Source organism: Grampus griseus, assembly GCF_964374135.1.
Source record: "Grampus griseus genome assembly, chromosome: 6".
Classification (NCBI taxonomy): Eukaryota; Metazoa; Chordata; class Mammalia; order Artiodactyla; family Delphinidae; genus Grampus; species Grampus griseus.
The window spans coordinates 22,611,889-22,634,354 of record NC_139000.1 but is presented as its reverse complement, the minus strand read 5'-3'; the positions used below and the strand labels follow the sequence as shown (position 1 = coordinate 22,634,354).

The 22,466-nt window shown below is 39.5% G+C and overlaps 1 protein-coding gene across 1 annotated transcript in view; it reads right to left on the bottom strand.

Moving 5' to 3' along the window:
• The window catches only part of SVEP1 (sushi, von Willebrand factor type A, EGF and pentraxin domain containing 1), a gene marked incomplete at its 5' end in the record, with an annotated part of 184,195 nt that overhangs the window by 143,513 nt on the left and 18,216 nt on the right, over positions 1-22,466 (bottom strand). Inside the window, 4 exons of the mRNA XM_082656871.1 lie at positions 7,680-7,856; positions 11,068-11,323; positions 14,244-14,423; positions 14,525-14,579. Of these exons, the coding sequence (XP_082512997.1) occupies positions 7,680-7,856; positions 11,068-11,323; positions 14,244-14,423; positions 14,525-14,579 (668 nt within the window). The remainder of the gene's footprint in view (positions 1-7,679; positions 7,857-11,067; positions 11,324-14,243; positions 14,424-14,524; positions 14,580-22,466) is intronic.

Sequence of the window (22,466 nt, the reverse complement as noted above, 5' to 3'; positions counted from 1 at the left end):
TCTTGTGACTGCCACCCAGGGGACACCTCCAGATGACCCGGCTCTGGCGGCCAACAGGTCTTTTACACTTGGGGTCCCAGAGGACTGCATATATCGCATACTTTAAATATCTGCATACTTTAGAAGTTGTTGCCCGAAGGTGTGAATTCCAAACAGCCTGAATCTAGGTGCTGACTGAGATCCTCCCCTTTGGGACACTGACAGGTCCTGGCACAGCCTCAACTAAAATAAATTAGAAGTAAAATAGGCTGCGTGGACAGTCACAAAGGTTCAAGAGACAACCAAGAGCTAGGGGAGGGGTGGACGGTAAGGGCCATCTCCTACACGGGGCCGCTCGTTCAAGACTGAGAGAGGTGTCTGTGTTATCTAATGCACAGAAAGCAACGCAGAGAGTCAAGGAAAATGAAGAAACGGCTGTTCCAAACAAAAGAACAAGACAAAACCTCAGGAAAAAACCTTAATTAAATAGAGATAAGTAATTCACCTGATAAAGAGTTCAAAGTCCTGGTCATAAAGACGCTCACCAAACTTGGGAGAAGACTGAATACAGTGAGAACTTCAACAAAGAAACAGAAAATATAGTCAAGTGACCAAATAGAAGGTATAGAGCTGAAGAATACAATAACTTAACTGAAATACAATATTCTGACTTTGGAGTTTGGTGATGTTTCACACCTATGGTCTAATGATATGCATTTTCCTGTTATAAAAATTATGATAGGGCTTCCCTGGTGGCGCAGTGGTTGAGAGTCTGCCTGCCGATGCAGGGGACACGGGTTCGTGCCCCGGTCTGGGAAGATCCCACATGCTGCGGAGCGGCTGGGCCCGTGAGCCATGGCCGCTGAGCCTGCGCGTCCGGAGCCTGTGCTCCGCAATGGGAGAGGCCACAACAGTGAGAGGCCTCCGTACCGAAAAAAAAAAAAAAAAAATTATGATAGACTGGAAAATGCACCATCAGGACTGAATACCTACCACATTCAGTGGCAAACTGAACAAACTAGCCCAGTGCAGGCAGCAGCGACCCATCCTCCTCAAGCTGATGGGAACCACTGTCAACATGCCAGCAATATTCCCTCATAAAAAAGCAAATAGGGATACATTGTACAAATTCCTTACACCTTACAAATCCATTATTAGGCACCACTGGGGAGGTTTTTTGGAGAAAAAAACCCAGCTACGCTCTGCTCAGAGAACAACATTTCCAAATGTTCTGGTTTCTATTCAAGAATTTCTAGAGCTCTCTGTCCTTTCTCTTTCCAAAGAAATGTTAGGAAAATGTGTGTGTGTGTGTGTGTATGTGTGTGTGTGTGTGTGTGTGTATGCAGGTGTGTGCCGGGTGGGGGTGGGAAATTGTGTGTATATATTTACATGTGTAATAAGATATTCCCACATAAATATTCCATTGTTACCATTTCTACTGTGTAGCCTCCTTTTATGAAAATAATATAACCGGGGCTCTGGCTCATTATCTGGTCCTCAGCCTTGACCCCCATCCAGCTATAATTTTCAATCTGCTAATCATTCCAAACTCACTGAAATGGAGTCGATGCCTGCAAAGCAGTGTCTCAAGATGTCTATGGTCTCTGCGTCTCTCAAATCCCTTCTGGTGAAGTTCAGAACAGCTGCAGCTGCCTGGATTTACAACAGGAGTTCACTAGCTATTCACAACTGATTATGATGATCGAGCCATGTAAAAGTGACTCATCTAGTGAATTAACCATACTCTGTATTTGATTTATTGCTGACAAAATTTAACCAAATGTAAATATTGTGCATTCAAACAAATTCAGTACATTCTTAAAAATGTCTTAGCACATGCCTTTGTGCTAAGGACCCTGTGGTGCCCAAGGCAGAGGTGGAAACCAGGCAATTGCTTAAGATTTCAATAATGAGTTCTTGTCCATTTAAGATTCTGGTATTAAACCTGGCCTCTTACCTACATCCATTTTCTTTTCCTTTTTTTTAAAATAAATTTATTTGTTTGTTTGTTTGTTTATTGCTGCGTTGGGTCTTCGTTGCTGCTTTCTCAAGTTGCGGCGAGGGCGTCTACTCTTCGTTGTGGTGCGTGGGCTTCTCACTGTGGTGGCTTCTCTTGTTGCGGAGCACGGGCTCTAGATGTGCGGGCTTCAGTAGTTGTGGCTTGAGGGCTCCAGAGGGCAGGCTCAGTCGTTGTGGCGCACGGGCTTAGTTGCTCCGTGGCATGTGGGATCTTCCCGGACCAGGGCTCGAACCCGTGTCCCCTGCATTGGCAGGCGGATTCTCAACCACTGCGCCACCAGGGAAGCCCACATCCTTTTCCTTGATGGGCTCTGAAGGCAGGCAGTGAGGATACAGAACGAACTAGAAAATCACTGCCCATTAAATCACTAGTCTGATGAAGCAGGAACAAAGCAAATGGTTGGACCAAATGTTAAATAGAGAGCTAGTGGGAAGCAGCCGCATAGCACAGGGAGATCAGCTCTGTGCTTTGTGTCCACCTGGAGGGGTGGGATAGGGAGGGTGGGAGGGAGGGAGACGCAAGAGGGAAGAGGTGTGGGGACATATGTATATGTATAGTTGATTCACTTTGTTGTAGAGCAGAAACTAACACATCATTGTAAAGCAATTATACTCCAATAAAAATGTTTTTTAAAAAAAGCGAATAGTTGGGTGTGGTGGGAAAGGGAACCTGCAGAAGCAGGAAGAAATGTCTGAGAAATGAAATAGAGTGGTATTTGGGGGAAACTATAACTAGCTCCAGCTTTTAGGTCAAAGGGTAAAGAGGTCAAATAATACAACCTTAATGCTCTGCTGAAGAGCTTGAAGTTTATTGAACAAATGAGTCATAATTAAAAAACAGTAAGCAGGTGTGTGGCATGATTGGGTTTGTCTTTATATAACTCATTCTCTTCTCTTCCTGCCTAATATCACGTTGAGCTGCATGAAGCTGCTACCTTGTGGGTTGAAAGTGATCCAATATTGATGATCTCATAAGGATCAAACTGATACTTAACAGAATTTGAAATTATATTTTCAATTGTGTTTATTTGTTGAATGTCTATCTCTATGGCTAGATGGTAGACTCCAGAGCCAGACAACTTGGGTTCATAAATCAGCTCTATTAGCTGTGTGACCCTGGACCAGTTACTTTACCTCTCAGACTTTGTTTCCTTGTCTCACAATACTCCAGAGAGTTACTGTGACCATTACATGAGTTTATATACATCGAGGATTGAAATGGTGTCTGGGATGTAGTAAGTGCTACTCAAATATTAGCTTTCATTATTATTATCACCATCATCAGTCATTTACTGCTGTCATCAGTAGCATCCCCACTTCCAAATGTCTATGTTAAATGTGAAGAATGAGGAAAGTAATCCTAGAGCTAGAAATTGGCAGCGACTCCCTTTCATTAGGTTCGACAGTTTTTTAGTCCTCTTCCCTTACGTTCAATAACTAATCCTAGAAGGATGTTTTCTCAGCCCTTGAAACCTGCTCGTGTAGTATTAAAGTCCCATACCTGGATTTCTGAATTATACAAAATATCTGCAGTAAATGAAAGCGAGTTATGTAGGTTTTTTTAAAAAACAAAAACAAAATATCAACAGCCTTTCATAAAGCATTGATTTACAACCAAAAAAAAAAAAAAACAACTTCCTATATGGGATGCAGTTTCGTCATCTCCCAAGTGAACTGTGAGAAAAACCCTTACAGCTAGCTCTAGTATTCTACTTTTCTACGAAACTAACAAATACAATTTGCCTCAGCATATAACTCTTCCCTAATCAAGCAAACAACCTCTACTTCAAAATCCAATGGCACATTATCCCACTGCCCTTTCTCACACAGGATTCTTGATTTTCACTGGATACTCGTCATGTCAATATGGTCATCTTTAGTAGCAGCAAAGCTTCCCGATGCTTCACCTGCATGCAGGAACCTTCCTTATCCTCCCCATAGCACAATTCCTCAGGTTAGGGCCACTAGTCTAGCCCAGAAGAGCGGAATTTACAAAATAGATGGGATCCCCTGTCTTCAATATCTCATTCTTGAGATAATTATTTTAATGTTCATTCATTAGCTTTCTCATAACATTTATATTATCTCACAATGATTAACAATAAAAGCTACCATTGATCAAGAATTGATGTGCCAGATACTGTCCTAAGCATTCTAAGTATATTCTCTCAATTACCCAACCATCTATCCACACATATACACATGATTGTATACACACACACATATCTATAGGTATACTTCTATATATATATGTATGTGTATATATATACATAAAACTATACCAAAAATATATATATATACATAAAACTATACATACATATATACACATAAAACTATACCATTATTAAGCCCACTGTACAGAAGAAACTGAGAATCAGAAAGAATCACCCAAAGCCACATAGTTTATGTCAGAGGCTGAACTGGAGCTTGATCCTTCTGCATTTTTAACCACTTTCAGTAACCACTTTCAGTTCAGTGTTTATGGTCTCCAAAAAGCAATGTACCCAAGAAGCTTTTTTCAAAAGTGCAAAATAAGCAGTTTGATAACTTGAAAACAGGATTTAGAGAAGAGTGTCCCGGGTCCCTTCCCGGTCCTGCTGATTGATGGCGGGATATGCCGTCTTGAGCAAAATACTCGTCTTTCCCTGAGACCTCAATTTCCTCTTGTAGAATGAAGGGTTTAGAGCAGATACTCCCTAAGGTTTCTTTTGGCTCTAAAGAGAAATGATTTGCTTCGGAAAGGCATTGTTTCTACAATGAGGATAAATACCCAGAATGCCAACTCTTCTTAATGAAAGGTAACATCCTCTCCTGAAGGAATAAAGTAACTATCTTCTAGTCATCCTGCAGATCTCGGTTTAGAGAGTACAATATGAGTCTAAACTTCTCGGCAGTCCCTTCTTCATACTGCACTTCACAGTTTGTGATTACAAATTGATTTGTGTAGTCAGATTGTAAGTTCTAAGAAGGTAGGCACCATGTCTGTCTGTTCACCACTGAACACCTACCTGCACATTGAACTACTGAACCACTGGCACAGAGAAAGTGCTCAGGAACATTTGTCAGCTAAATAGATTTGAAAAGGGGCTCACAGCTGCTGGGTTTTCAGTATTGGATGATTTAGAGCAAATATTTCTTTCTGCCATTCCAAAAGATACGAGTCTAGTAATGAGTCTTTCATGTCATCAGAAGGCTATAATTTATTTATTTTCTCTTAGCTGGTACCATGAAGGAGAAGCCAGTGATGAACACTGCCTCCCGAAAGTGTGAAAATCACAGCTCAGAGTTCCAACACCACTTTCTCTAACCCCTGAGAAACAAATATTGAAGATGACGATATCAACATTTATATCAGGGACTTTCTGGCAGTCCAGTGGTTAAGACTCTGTGCTTCCACTGCAGGGAGTGCAGGTTGGATCCCTGCTCGGGGAACTAAGATCCCACAAGCTGCGTGGCACAGCCAAAAAAAAAAAAAAACAAACCAAAAAACAGTTATATAAATGAACTGGACCTAACTGTAATCCTGCACGTAAGGAAGGCTTACTAATTTAAGAGAAGGGATGGAAAAACGATTCCTTTTGTGCTTGGTGTTCTTGCCTAGAACCAGCAGCCAAAGTGCTGTTGTCCCCTCTACTGCAGCTCCACTGACAGGCCCACCCAACTGTGTACATTTTACAGATGGATGGCTGTGCCTCTCTGCCTGCAATGCACGACTGGTAGCAGCCACAGCGACTTGGGTAACTGGGGGCAGTGGGTTTGCGAACTGCCTCCCTCTCTTCCTGCAGCTTATCCCCGGGGATGCAAGATTACAGTGCCCGGGAGCAGCAGAGGCCGGGTACAGCATGGCTGAGCTGTTGGGCAGCCACACGGCAGTGGCTTGTTGGCAGCGAGCTCAGTCTAGGACCACACGGAAAGCAGACATGCTGACTACAGCATGCAGCAAAGAAAACGAGAGCTTCTGCCTGTGTTCGGTGGGCTTGGACGGGAGAGGGAAGGAGGGGGCGTCGGGGAGAGTGCCAAGCTGGGCTGTTCATGAAAGTGTGGGAAGATTCAAGGGGAGGCATCTTGCCAACTCAGAGGCAGTTGGGCAGATCCCACCCTCCCTTTTTTCTGCTTAAATGAGAAATCCTGCTTGATGGAGTGGGAGCAGGGCCAAGAAAGGAATGATTCTGCTGGGCGAGCATGGACGCTCGGACCCGGGAAGGATGTCCGCCAGCTGGGATCAGGGCCAGTGGGGCGGGGAGGAGAAATCGAGGGAAGGGAGATGAGGGAGCAACACGAATGAAAGCAAGTGTCAGAGGCTGGGACTAGCAGACACCAACGATTATATACAGCATGGACCAACAAGGTCCTACCGTAGAGCACAGGAAACTATAGTCAATATCCTGGGATAAACCACAGTGGAAAAGAACATAAAAAAAAGAATGTATATATATTATAACTGAATCAGTCTGCTGTACAGCAGAAACGAACTCAACACCATAAATCAACTATACTTCAATTTAAAAAACAAAGTAAAAGTGAGTAAAAGAAGAACCTGAGAAGAAATGTCCCACGAGGAGAAGAAAAGAGAGAAAGCAGGTCAGGTCAAAGACCTGGAAGGTTCGCCCCTGGGAGAACCACGTTTCTGTGTTATAGAGCAGACCCACCTACCTTCCCAACAGCAGAATGAAATAATGTTCACGTGAAACGAGCAGTGAAAGACCACACCGGCCAGTATAAAGTAAACCTACTGCCCCCAAATTCTCCTGGTGGGTATTAATTTCCATGGGAATACATTTTTCCCAAACAGCAAACCATGGAAGAGTTGTTAGTTCTAAAAACCGTGTTACCTTTTAAGTAAAACAGAGCAAACCAAATGCTATCACAGCAAAACCATACAGTACTTCTGTATATCTGATATTTCCTGAAACATAATTTATTTTTGTATCACAGCTAAAATATAATTTAGAACCCAAGAATCCTAAGTTGTTCTTCTTGTCTTTCTAATATAGTATTAAAAACATGAAGATCCTGTGGTAAGAAAACCTAGAGGAGATAAAATTATAAGTGTCGAAGAAGTGAATTCCATTTTGAAGTGATGTCACTTTTAGAGCTTTCTAATGTCCCTTCGTGGAGACTTATGAAGAGCTAAAAGACCATCAGTTACATTTTTTGGTGACAATGCTACAAGTTACATGTGGCCTGAGGACCAGAATCCCACGGGCTGCAATATCTCACAGAGGCTGAGGTATATTTTGGCGATTTGGCTATTGACGGATTACAAATAAAAGTTCCCAAATCTTCTCCCTTTCCGGATCTGAACCTAGGCTTCAAGAGGCCATTCTTCCTCTTGGAGCTCTGCCCCTACCATGTAAACAAGCCTGGGTTTACTTCATGGGGTCTGAGAGACCATATAAAGGACAGCCTAGTAGTCTTAGACAAGCCCTTTTAGACCAGCCTCCAGCTAGCTGATCCCCAAACAGGTGAGAAAACTCAAGTAAGATCAGCGGGGCAGCCAACCCTACTCACAGCCAACGACAAATGCTTGAGCCAACACAGCTGAGACCAAAAGTGCTGCCCAACCGATCCACAGACTCATGAGCAGTACCAAACACTTAGTGTTTACCCATGTAGTATGTGGACAGATTCCTACACAGGAAAAGACAACCGACACAGTTACACACAGACTGGGCACTCACCTGTGCATTCGTACTGTAGACCCTTCCCGTAATACCCCTTCTCACAGATGCACTCAAAATGACCCGTGTGTGTCCCACACTTGCAGCTTGCCATCTGGTCACAGCAGTCTTTGCCGGCTTCACACAGATACGAGCAATGGGACATATCCTCTTGAATAAAACTCCCAGAAGGCAGATCTACCAAGCACATATGACAGGGCGGTCATAAAAAAAAAATGAATGAGCAGTTGAATGTTACATTCTCTCGTTACCACAACTGAAGCTCAAGACAGAGAAAATAGCTTTTCATTTCCATCAAATTCCCAACTGCTCCCCCACTCCCATCCAAATATGAAGGTGTGTGATTTGCAGGACCACAGACTGGGAATTTGATTCAGCTGGTTAAGCTATTTCAGTCTTGGACCTCATCCTAAGTTCTCAAGGCCACGCAGGGTCAGGCAGAAATTAAGTAGTTTCAGCGAGGAACCTCCAGATGCAGCAGGAAGTAATGCAGTCGGTTCTCCAGGTCAGTCCCCAGGCTTCCACACCAGCATGAGGTCAGGCAGCAGTAACCAGATTTCCAGAATCCTTGTTCAGATAAATAAATAAAGCTGCAATCCTGACTGCTGTCAAAGGGTGCTGATGGTGATTACTGATTTAAGAATAAATACCATTACTTCTATAATTAGTCGATTAAAAACTGAAACAATGGTACCACACAAGTTGAAGAATAGAACCAGGATCTGGTTTCTCTCTCAATTTTAAATAAATGTTCACTTGTTGTGTAAAAGGAGACCATACGGATTATTTGAGCCATGCTCTGAAGTGAGCCATGCTGGGAATTCAACAACACAGGCAGAGCTGTCCTGTTCTGAAAGTGACTTAACGGGGCAGGGTAAGGTTGACTATGACTTATCAGGAACGGATGGCCTACAATCAGGCACACAGTAAGTTCCATTTACCTGCTGAGAAAGTACCAAAGCCTTAGCCTAAATTCCAGCACTAGGTCCACAGTGCTAGGCCCAGATACAGTGATAGGTCCACGGTAGAAACTCAAATGAGTGAGTTTCAGCAAGACACATGAACTGCCATTGAATACCCAGAAAGGAGATTGGTGATGGCCTCAGTTATGGAACATCTGTCTCTATGCATTAAGACCCTGAACAATAGACAGGGACAACGTAAAGGGAAGACCCCTGCCCTAAGAGAAAGAGACTTGTACAACCAAGTACCCTAAAGCCCCATCTAATAGACTATGGTGTGGGTACAAGGTCTGCAACATGGGCATCTTGGACTTAGCTCTGAGACACAGGTTTATTTGGCAGTTGAGGGAGCAAGAAAAACGTAGCTTTAAGACTGGTGCACTGGCATTTAGGTCGGGGAGAGAGATAAGTGAACAAGCTGCATATGTGGAAAGCTATTATTCTGGAATCTACATCTATTGAGACTGGCCACAAACATGGACAGCCTTGAGACCAAAAGTGGATCCATCCAAATTGAAAGTAGTTTCAGCAGACCACAGATAGAGAGAACAAACTAGTGGTTACCAGTGAGGGGAGGGGCAGTGTGGGGGTGGGGGAGTGGAAGGTACAAACTCTTGGGTATAAGATGGGCTCAAGGATGTATTGTACAACACAGGGAACATAGGCAATATTTTGTAATAACTGTAAATTGGAAGTAACTTTAAAAATTGTATAAAAATTAAAAAACTATATATATAAAAAAGAAAGTTGCTTCAGAGAACATGGAGGCAGGAGAAATGAGGTTCACTTCCTTTGTCCCCATCGTTTCTTTTCAGTAAAAACAGAATTTTTTCTTACGGAACCTGGAAACTTGATTAGAGTATTACACATTTTAGATTTTAGTATTTTGTAATAAAAGTGATGCCTTTCAAAACTCTGTTGTGATAGGGTAACCAAAATCCTTTCCTTGAAGACTCTGTCCCATCCAGTTTCTGACTCAACTTGCATTGGGCAGAAGGCCCCCATCCTACAAAACAGAAGGTTGGTAGGACTGGAAATGAGTCCTCTATGACACAGCTAATAACACCCACAATTTCATAATCCCATCTAGTGCAACAGCCACTCTGTCTTCCTACTCAGCATATATATCACTTTTCCCAGAGAAAAGGAGAAACAAAAAAAGCCCCAGTTACTGAACTTCTGTCATATGCCAAACACTGTGCTGGTGAAATTTAAGTATTTTATTTAATCCTCCTGACAAAGCTATTTGGTACATGTTATAATATCTCTATTTTAAAAGTAGAGGAAACTGAAGCTCATAGATGTTAGATAAATTGGCTAAGGTAATAGCCAATGGACAGTTATTGAGAGCTTAGTATAATAAGCCCTCAGTGACTTTTCTAATCACTTTATATGTATTAATCCATTTAATCCTTGGAATAAGCCTATGAAGTAGGTACTATTCTTGTACCCTACTCTATTAACAAGAAATCTAGGGAGTGCAAAAGTTAAATAATTTTCCCAAAGCCACCCAGTTAGTAGGTGACCAATTGGGAATTTTTGCTGTATCCATAGGCAGCCTGAGATGCTGCTCTAAACTCTTCTGTTGGAACTACAGTAAGGCTGACCCACTTATTTTGAACATCACTAATTGTGAGGAAACCTCATGTTGCCATGATTTGCCCATCAAACTGAATCTTTCATGTGGACACCTGCAAAGATCAAGCCTAATTTGCTCCATGGCGTTGGTCTGAGGCTAGATCCCCATCTCCTCCTCCCAATCTGCACTTTCTCTCCTGGATCACTGCAAGATACATGCCCATACTACACTTGGAAGTTCATCTGACTTAAGTCACCCAACTAAACATCCTTATAAATGGTGTACAAAGAACTCTAATGAATGGATTTACTGATGCTACTCCCTGTCGCTGTCACTGCTCTTCAATTTATCCATAAGCATATCTATATTCAAACTGTCGGGTCAAGAAGTATGTGTTGAGTATTTATTGTCCCTAGAATCTTCATGTATATTTCTGGAAACACTCTGGTTAGATTCACTAAGCATGTCTCTGAATGTTTACTTCATCCTTCCAGATAACTGAAGATGAGATGTAAGTCAAGCCTTCCGACTCCGTGTGTGGCCTCAAAACACACCTCGTTCATTCCACTGATTCTAATGGTTCCAGGTGGGAGCATATGGATATTTTAGTGAAAATGTATCACAGTTATTAAAAAACAAAACAAAACAAATACTTCTGTTGCAAGGCCAGAATGTCATCTCTACTCATGAAGTTCAACGCAGCTCATAATACACGAAGAACACATGGGCATCACGCTCAGCGAAGACCTCATAGGGCTTGGTATTATCACCACAGTGGGTTTCAAGAAATAAGCAGGAAGCAAACCCTGTTTAAAGGCACTGCGTGATGCCAGTAGGTTTCCATTACCTTCATGCAACGCTCGGCGGGCTAAAGCCTCAAATTCTTCAAAACTGTGGAGCAGGTAGCAGTGCTCCTCCTTTGGGGTGGAAGCCATGTCATTCAGTTCTCGAATGTTTCCTTGCCATATGCCAAAAGTGAAGATTTCCACTCCAAAATCTCGCAGTGATGCTGCAATGGGTCTTGGATCTCCCCCGTTGGAATATCCATCCGTAATGAGAAATATAACTTTTGTTGAGTTTTCTCTAGAATGACGAAGAATTTGCTGTAATGAAATAGGGCAAGTTAGTATGAGTACGTATTGTGTTGGCCTACTCTGAGCCTCCCTTATTAGGTAAGGGAGTGCTGGTGAAGATCATTAACATTTCACAAGAGCGAGGAATGGAACACTGATCAGTGAAGGGAAAACACAAACGGGCACAGATGAGAGCCTACAATGGTCTTCTCAAAGAACCACAATAAACCTCAAAAGCGTTTAAAATGTATCATCATCATCATTGCCATAGAGCTTGCTAACTGAGAGGAACAAATGTTTATGGGGACTTCCCTGGCGGTCTAGTGTAAAGAATCCACCTTCCAATGCAGGGGATGCAGGTTCAATCCCTGGTCAGGGAACGAAGATCCCACATGCTGCGAGGCAACTAAGCCCGCACATCACAACTAGAGAAGCCTGCGCACCGCAGTGAAGAGCCCATGTGCCGCAACGAAGACCCAGCACAGCCACACACACAAAAAAGTTTATGGAATGAATTTGTATTAATATTATCAATTATTGTTAAACTATTTCTATTGATTTTCAGGCTCAAAATATGGACCAAATCTGAGTCTTATGTACCTACTTCCTATCATATTTACCTAGCTACCCACTTACCTACCTAGCTGAACCACTTCATGATCATACACTAAAAGCTGGACGAGAAGAAAATTTAACAGAACGTGTCTTTTCCAGAGTTAATAATGACTCACTTGCCTCCTCTATTTGTTTTTCCACTGCTCCTCCAAAATTGGAGAATTGATTCAACACTTCATCTTTTTTGGACCACCCAGTATTAGCACCAAATCAGCTGTTTTTTTGGTGGTATCCTATCTTCATGAGAAAATACTGATTCATTCAATGTGACAACTGGGCTTTACTGTTTTAGGACAAGTGAGTTATCCTTTACAATGTTATATGCTGTTCCTTCTCTACAGATAAAAGGAAAAAGGTGAAACCTTTTTTTTTTTTAAAGTGTATATTCATTGCCACTGATGCTTTGTAACGTCATACTGTAAAGGCACAAGAGATCCAATGGTGAGTCTGGCTTATAAATAAATTTGCCGTTGTTGCTTTTCATTAGAAATGGTTAGGAAAGGTAAAGAGGCACCAGGGTATATTTTCTCGCAAGTTCTTAGCAGGAATCCAATGTTTCTTAAGCAATGATTCAAGAAATATTGCATTCAGAAGAAGAGCAACATTATAACCTACATTCTGTTAAAGTTAAAAGGAGATATTATGATTTTAAAAATAACTTTGCCTCAATTCATGTTAGGGGACAGCCTCAGCTATAAGACCCAGATTCTCTCATAAGATTCATGTCTGTAGAAAGCATATTTCATTAGTATATAATTAATAGGTATTTATTCTAATTCAATAATTCCTGCCAATTAGTTTCAGAGTTTGTGAGCTAAAGATAAAGCTGTTAAATCCGAATTTAAAGACAATTAAATTAAACTAAAATTTACTCTGGAAAACATCTGGAAAGCCAGCAATTTGAGAAAAGGTATTCAAACACTTCATTCCACTTCTTCTCGAAAACCAAGTGAAATAAAGGAAAACAAACAGTGTGGAAGGACCGTACTGAAGACAGGAAGAGGGCAGGTGTATGTGGCAGAATAACGTGAGATACTAATGGCTCTTAAAGCTTAAAAAGCCGCCCTCTTGATGAATGACAAGAAGATCTGGGGTGAATACTTGGTACGTGTAAGATATTTCCTCACTCCAGACAAGAAAAGAACCTCTGAATGGCTATCGTCAAAAAGAACAGAAGTAACTAATGCTGGTGATGATGTGGAGAAAAGGGAACCGTTTGTACACTGTTGGTGGGAATATAAATTGGTGCGGCCACTGTGGAGAACAGTATGGAGGTTGCTCAAAAATCTAAAAATAGCATTACCAGTATGACCCAGCAATCCCACTCCTGGGTATATATCTGAAGAAAACAAGAACACTAATTTGAAAAGATACCTGAACCCCAACGTTCACAGCAGCATTATTTACAAATGCCAAGATATGGAAGCAACCTAAGTGTCCATCAAAAGATGAATGGATAAAGAGGATGTGGTATATATACACAATGGAATACTACTCGTCCATAAAAAAGAACGAAATTTTGCCATTTGTGGTAACATGGGTGGATTTGGAGGGCATTATGCTAAGTGAAATAAGTCAGACAGAGAAAGACAAATACTGTACGGTATCACTTATTATGCGGAATCTAAAACGTACAACAAATTAGTGAATATAACAAAAAACAAGCAGACTCATAAATACAGAGAACAAACCAGTGGTTACCAGTGGGGAGAGAGAGGGGAGGGACAATATACGGGTGAGGGAGTGGGAAGTACAAACTACTGGGTATAAGAATAGGCTACAAGGATGTATTGTACAACATGGGGAATATAGCCAATATTTTATAATAACTGTAGATGGAGTGTAACCTTTAAAAATTGTATAAAAAATAATTTAAAAAAAGAACCTCTGAGGAGAGGGAGAGAAAGAGGAGTTAGGGGAGGAGATTTAGATGTTGCTGTGAGGCGCTGTGCTTTATACCAATCCCTCCACACCCCCCAACTCAGTCACCGTAGGAGCGATGACTGACATTCCTTTATAGGGATGGGTATAGGGATCCATGAGTCCTCTTTCCATGTGGATATTTGGGATAATGGTAAGTCCCACAGAAGTGCTGCTGGTCACAGTGACATGGGGCAATAGAATATAACTATGTGGGATGTTGAAGGGGAGAAGACCTGATGAGTCTTGTGTATTCCTGGAGAGGCTTAGGAGAGAGAGTTGGTGCAATATCAAGACTCCTAGGGAGTTTTGCAATTTTAAGGATGTGGGAGTGGCTGACAGCATGGACCATGAGAGCTACGTCTCTCTCAGGCAATAGCAACATGAAGAAATCCTGGAATCCCCAGGAGATTACTGCACCAAGGGTGGCAAAGCTGACAGACCCATATGCAGATGACCAAGGATGATCATCATGACCACTGATGAGAGAACTGAGACAATTCCAGATGATGGACATGCAGGGAGTGTCAGAGCTGAGAGGTGGACATCCACTCCTTTGCTGCAGCTTTGCAGAAGCTCCAAAGTTTAGACTCAACTAGAGGGAGAAACGGAAGAGGGAAACATTCCTGAATGTGGCTCCGTTTTCAAAAGTGAAGCACTTGAGAAATTTCTGATTTTGAATTTGCTTGGAAGTACCTGGGTGGAGTTTTCTCTCATCAGGTGGATTGGAGTCTCAAAATAGAAATGACAACTAGAAAAATATATTAGAAACATAAAGAATTTAAAAAAAATCTTAATCGGCAGAGAGTGAAATATGTTCTTTTTTACAAACACAGCTTCTCTTACTGATGGAACCTTGTGATATCTTGGAAAACAGGTAGAATAAAGTCTTTTGGAACTCCGACAACCCCACCTTACTTAGAGGGAGAGGCAAAGGCTAGAGATGAAGGGCGGGGGGAGAGAGAAGGAGGTCACTTGATTCAACCTCTTTGCAGCACAGCTCAAAGATATTCCGAGGTGACAAAGGCAAGGACAACTTCAGACAAAAACCTAGTCTCCTCCCCACATGTAACTTCCTTGAAGGCAGATATTTTTGTCTAGTTCTTCAATTCTTAATTCTCAAAGTTTAGCACAGCACTTGGGAAATAGTACACACTCAATAAATATTAGTCAATAAACAGCAGCCCATAATGCAGCCAGTGCTCAGGCCAAAAACCTTGGAGTCACCCTTATCTCTCTCTCCTCATATACTGCTTTAGAAAGCTTCCCCTCCCCAAGTCTATTAAAATATTCTCATAGTCTTTTCTCTAACACTTCTGTTTTTTAAAAATTATTAAATCCATACATTTTTCTTTGATGTGAAATAGATACTCCCTTTACTTTTATCCAACTTCATAAGCAATTTTCTTCCCTGGTTAAAGTCTCTTCATTGTGTTTTATTGACTTACTTGCTGATTCATGGCCAATGCCACATAGTTTGGTTACTATACTGTCATAGTATTTTTTTTTTCATATCTGGTAGGGAAACTCTAACATCCTTTTATTTTCTCTTTTAAAATGTTTGTAGTTAACCTTGAACATTCTCCTTTCCAATTGAGCTTGAGAGTCAGCTTATCAAATTCTTCATTAATTTTTTTTCTATCCAACCATTTGATCCAGCAATTCTACATCTAGAAATCTAGAGTGGATAAACTCTAGGATACACTGGAGAGAGTTGCTTGAGTACATTGGTCTTAAGTGAGCAGTGGGAATATACAGAATGTGTGTGTGTGCTGTATGTTGTAGAGTTTTGCACAAAAAGAGATAAAGTTTTCTTTTTGTGCCTTTATTGTCCTTTAGACATAAACAAATACCATCTTGGAATATTAATCTTCACTCCTGTCAATAACATTCCTTGACATCCAAGTTAGGATTTGCAGAGATTTCTGGTTGTACTACTCATTAGGTACAAAACACTTTAAGCTATGATTCTATTTTTCTTCTCTTCTTGCAGAGAACTACTGAGTATTTACAGGAACCATTATATCTGTTGGCAAGACAATATATTAAGCTTAAAATAGTAAGAAGAATAGCAGGACTAGTAGTCCAAGCAAAGAATTACACAAGATCTGGGTTTGGAATGCACTTTACGGATAGAGCGGGGAATGGATGATTTACTGAAAATAACCTACCCCCCTCCCCCAATCTCTGTGCTTCATCATACTTGAATAAGAACATAATTCAATAAAAACAATTTTTTCATCCCACAGATCTAAGAAGTAAATAGAGCTGTGGTAATGTTGGTGGAATGTGGTAGAGGACCAACTCTTGATTCTCCTCTTACAGTTCCTGAAATAGTTTACATCATCTGCAATCCTTTGAAAGGTATTTAAGAAATAGAATTTTTTGGTCCAGAATACTGAATGAGGCAAACCCTTTGTGGCCAACAAAAAACTTGACGTGAACTTTGTATAGCAAGAGGTTATCACCATCTGTATTGTATCAAGCCTCTGATTAGCTTGTATAAATATCTGGCAGAGAAGTAAGCTCCCCTTGTCCAGTAAGAGTCATTAGAATGATAAAAATGCAGGGTTGTGTAACATTGTTCTAACACCCGAGATCCATCACCATTACACAAGACTGCAATCCCCCTCCCCACACCCTCCAAGTCAGGCCACAAGGGAACTGTTTTGAAAAACGATCTTGAAAGAAAAACAGAGGTTACAAGAAAGCTGACATGGGGACAATATTTGCCCTTGGGCTCCATTAATTAAACTACATGTAGATATAATACCAACCTCAGCACAACCTTAGCTGCAATTACCCACTGTGGTCAACTTTGACTGAGGATAGTAACTAGAGAAACTCATAAGTCATCTTTAAAAAAATATGATTTTGTGAACTGATACCTATTGTGGCTCTATCAGAGCCACTTTCCTCCAGGAGGCAGAAAACTAGTGAATTATGCCAGTGTTTCAACTTGTTTTCCACATATGTTTTTTTCCATGTTAGGGAACATTAAGTACAAAGAATACACCACAGGGAATGTAAGTTGGTACAGCCACTATGGAAAACAGTATGGATATTCCTCAAAAAACTAAAAATAGAGTTGCCATATGATTAAGCAATCCCACTCCTGGGCATATTTCCAGACAAAACTATAATTCAAAAAGATACATGCGTCTGTATCTTCATAGCCGCACTATCTACAACAGCCAAGACATGGAAACAATCTAAATGTCCATCGATAGATGAATGGACAAAGAAGATGTGGTGTGTATATATACACACACACATACAATGGAATACTACTCAGCCATAAAAAAGAATTAAATAATGCCATTTGTAGCAACATGGATGGACCTAGAGATTATCATACTAAGCAAAGTAAGTCAGAAAGAGAAAGACAAATACCACAGGATATCACGTATATGTGGAATCTAAAATACAACACAAGTGAACTTATCTATGAAACAGAAACAGACTCACAGACATAGAGAACAGACTTGTGGTCGCCAAGGGGAATGAGGGGTGGGGGACGGATGGATTGGAAGTTTGGGGTTAGCAGATGCAAGCCTTTATATACAGAATGGATAAACAAAAGGTCCTACTGAATAGCACAGGGAAGTATATTCAATATCCTGTGATAAACCATAACGGAAAAGAATTTTTAAAAGAATATGTATATATATATGTATAACTGAATAACTTTGCTGCACAGCAGAAATTAACACAACACTGTAAATCAACTATACTTCAATTTAAAAAAAGACACCATAAGCTACTTGTAATATTTTCCTCATTCTTCAAATTCCAAAATTTCATCAAGCTTCATCTGCTATTTAGTTAATACTTTTAATTTGAATACTCAAATATTCTTCAGTTCAAGGAATGTTTATTGCTTTATATCTGTGAATAGTATATCTGGGAAAAGGATATATTCATATTCTTATATATTCATATTCATCTGTTGGTTCATCATCTTCTGGACATATTCTATTCTTTTTTCATTTTTATCTCATTCTACTTCCTTCCGAATTGGGTGGAAATGTCTCAAGCTTTTCTTCCATATCACTGGTTTTACACAGTGTTTCTCTTCCCTTCTACTTCCAATTAAGAATTAATCCTGGGGGCTTCCCTGGTGGCGCAGTGGTTGAGAGTCCGCCTGCCATTGCAGGGGATGCAGGTTCATGCCCCGGTCCAGGAGGATGTCATATGCCGCAGAGCAGCTGGGCCCGTGAGCCATGGCCGCTGAGCCTGTGCTCTGCAACGGGAGAGGCCACAACAGTGAGAGGCCCACATACCGCAAAAAAAAAAAAAAAAAAGAATTAATCCTGGACCTAGAGATTATGATACTAAGTGAAGTAAGGAGACAGAGAAAGACAAATACCATATGATATCAGTTATATGTGGAATCTAAAAACATGATACAAATATATTTATTTACAAAACAGAAACAGACTCACAGACATAGAAAACAAACTTATGGTTACCAAAGGGGAGGGGGGAAGGGATAAATTAGGAGTTTGGGATTAAAATATACACACTACTATATATAAAACAGACAAACAACAAGGACCTACTGTATAGCACAGGTAACTATATTCAACAACTTGTAATGACCTATAATGGAAGAGAATCTGAAAAAGAATAGATATATATATACCAGAATCACTTTGTTGTATACCAGAAACTAACATAACATTGTAAATCGACTATACTTCCTATTTTAAAAAAGTACCTTAAAAATTGCCTAAAAATTGTCACCTTAAGAAAAAAAAGAATTAATCCTGGCATTGCATTTATTTTTCTTTTTACAATACTTCTTTGTCTCACACAGTTTTCTCTTTATTCCCTTTAGCTTCTCAGCCAGTTTTGTTTTCCTTTCAGTCCTTTGTTTACTTCATTTCTCATCACCATTTTAGTGTTTTATTTACCTATGGTAAGTGCACATAATAAATGCTTTCTAGGATTTAGTTCTGTTTTTCACAGTGAATTCCTAAACTTTATCTGTACCTTACATTCTATCTTTATTTAGCAAAAAAATTTCAAAGAAGCCAGATAGGAGTTTTGTGTCCTCCTTCTTCCTCAACCATGAATGAAATGGTATATCCAGTGAAAGTGTTTGCAGCACACAATCAACAAGTGCGTAAAATCAGTGTTGGAATACATGGCTATAACATCTGCTATTATTATTATTGATAAAACAAATCGAAAACCTACCCAAGTGATCAGTGAAGAGGGTTAAAAATAAGCCACACACTGCATCTGGAAACAGAGGGTCTAAATAAGCACTGTCCAACAGAACTTTCTGTGATAATTGACATGTTATTTGCTCTGTTCAATAGAGTAGCCTCTAGGCACATGTGGCTACTGACCACCTGAAAGGAAGCTACTGCAACTAAGGAAGTGAATTCATAACTGTGTATAATTTTAATTAATTTAAATTTAAATAGCCACATCTAGCTAGTGTCTACCATACTGGACCATGCAGGTCAAACTAGATATAGCCTTGTCCCTGGAGGGAAAAACACAGAAAGTCTAAGCAGGCCCATAAAAATATTCTGTCAACTCAAGAACTGCAAAATCAACTTGAAGATTTGGAAGAATACATAACTTAATACTGAAATAAGAAGAAAGCAATGCAATAGAATGGTACTTGCATCACTAGGATTTAGAAAGCCATAGCGTCTATGAAAACAGGAACTGAAAGCCACAGAAAGAGAGCAGGCTAAGAAGAAAACAGAGATGTGCAGGAGGCGAGGGACTGGAAAAGAAAAAAAAATGCCGGGAAACCAAAAAGGCAACGAAAGACAGAAATACACCTTGGTGGTAAAACATAAATGCACAATTCCAAATAAACACTCCCAAACTGAATTCAAATGATATTCAAAACAGAGAAAGACAAATATCATACGATATCACTTATATATGAAATCTAAAAAAACGATACAAATGAACTTATTTACAAAACAGAAATAGACTCACAGACATAGAAAACAAACATGGTTACCAAAGTGGAAAGGGGAGAAGAATAAATTACGAGTTTGGGACTAGCAGATACAAACGACTATATACAAAATCGGTGAACAACAAGGTCCTACTGTATAGCACAGGGAACTATATTCAATATCGTGTAATAAACTATAATGGAAAAGAATCTGAAAAAGAATATATATATAACTGAATCACTTTGCTGTACACCTGAAACATTGTAAATCAACCATATTTCAATAAAAAATAAAAATAAAGTGAATCTAAATAAAAAAATAAGATTCAAAAGATCTTTCTCCTTTATTCAATAAGGTTCATTTCTCAAATGCAAAAGTAGATTAAAATTGTCTTTTGCTATAACACAACATAATCGTGCCAATTAAAAGAAAATAATAATACAAGATACTAAAAAGGCATTCAATAAAATTAAGATTTTTATGAATGAAAATTAGAAATAAAAAGATACTCAGTAATATGACAGAGTATCTATCTCAAAGCAACACTGTAAAATTATGCTTAACTGTGAAGACTCAGCATATTTCCCGATTAGATAAGGAGCAAATCAGCAATTCTAAGTATTTTCACTCTTACTTAAAATCCTTTTGCAACTTCTAGCCAAGGCAGTAAGACAAAACCATAATTAGTACTGCATTCCTTAAAGTTTCTGCTCTGTCTCAAAAAATCAAAATTAGAAAGCAAGGGATAAACTGGAAAATATATTCATCATGCTTGTCAAATAGAGTATTAAGGTCCTTAAAATATAAAGAACTTTTATATATCTCTAAAGGAAAAGAATGAGAAAAATAACAGAAACATAGATGTTTGAACAAAACAAAGAAAAAAAAAGGAATTCTATTTGTCAGAAAATATGAAAAACATTTAACTTCACTAACAACCAAAATAATGAAAGTTCAATAATAGAAATACTATGTTTTCACTTCGCAAATGGTCAAAGTTTTTTTTTTTTTAAGGTAAAAGTTGTAAAATATGTGGGGAAACAGTTACTTCTACTGGAAACGCCACCTAGACTGTTAATATTTGTGAGTACAGTGAGACAAAGTGATCATAGCCCCCAAAATTTCATGTGATTTGAACTACAATTCTACATCTAAGAATATCTTAAGGAAATAACCATGGATACACATAAAAAGTGATCAAAAGGATGAATATCCTAGAATAATTTGCAAAATAGAAAATGGAAACAATATAAAATTGCAACAATAGGTTACTGGTTAAATAAATAACAGGGCAATCATGAAATATCCTTATAATAATAATACTGAATAATATTAAATGTAAAAAGTAGGTAACCAAAAACAATGATTTTTTTTACATTAGTGTGCATGTGTGTGTAAATGTATTCAATACTACATGTATGTGCATGTATGTATGAGTATGACTAACAGCATGTACCTCAAAATGTTGACTATCTCTTGGTAGTACATTTACAGGGTTTTATTTACCTCTATTTTGTCCTTTTATATCATTTCCGAATTTTCTTTCTCCTTCCTCTATTCTTGCCCTACGAAACGTCACGTGAACTCAGAACTTTGAGTCTCACCTATAGACTAATGACTGCTAAATGTATGCCATATAAACTCGAACTCCCAGTATGAAGTTCCAGCAGTCCAGTGGACACCTCTGCCTGAATGTGCCACATGCCCCTCAAACTCCATTTATCCTCACGATGCACAAATAAGGTTTCCTTCCTTCTGTTCTTAAAATAGGTCAACGACGGCACCATAATCTATCCCACTTTATAAATCTGCAATCTCGGAGTAATTTATGATGCCTCCTTTCTAATCTATCACCTTCAGTAACCGATCCAGACCTATACATTTCACCTCTGAACTATCTAGGAGTCTCACGATTGTATTGCCCCAGCCTCGGTTTAGGTACAGGATATTGGTTCTGTCTGGATTATTGAAAAACACCAGTTGTTTTAAGCATCTCTAGCTGAAGTTGCTCTTCTTTCAAATCCATTGTCTGACCTGCCATCCAACTTACCTTTCTGAAATACTGATCTAATCATGTTTAAAATTTCCACGATTTTCCCTCCATCTACAAAATAAAGCATAAATTTCTTTACAAGCCCTTTTATCACCTAGTCCTAAGTAACGCTTCCAGTCACATCCCTTATCCCATCCCTATCTCCTACTTCCCCAACCTACTTCTTACACCATATGCTCCCTACACCATTCTATTCAGAGGTTTTGAAATACACCATGCTTTCCTTCTGTTTGCTCCACCTGGAAATTAACAACTCTTTCTTATCTCCCACTATGTCTACCTCCACTTTTACCAGTTCTTCAAAATCCAGATCAAAGTTCATCTCCTCATTGAAACTTTCCCAAGTATGAAATCCACCTCAATGCCCCCCACTACACACCAACCCCAACAGAGTTGACACTTATATATCTGGCCATATCCCAGGCTAGCAAGATACTCAATGGCAAGGTTGACTCATATTTTTATTCCATTGAAGATCAAAAAATAACTATGAAATAAGTGGATGAAAGAATAAACAAGTAAATGCCTTAATTTTCATTAGATATGTGTCCAACATGCAGAATAAACTAATAAATTCTAGGCCAAAACTTTTGTGGCAGTAGTCTCGTTATGCAATCGTGAAATGAAAAAAATCTTATAAATGCTATATTTAAAC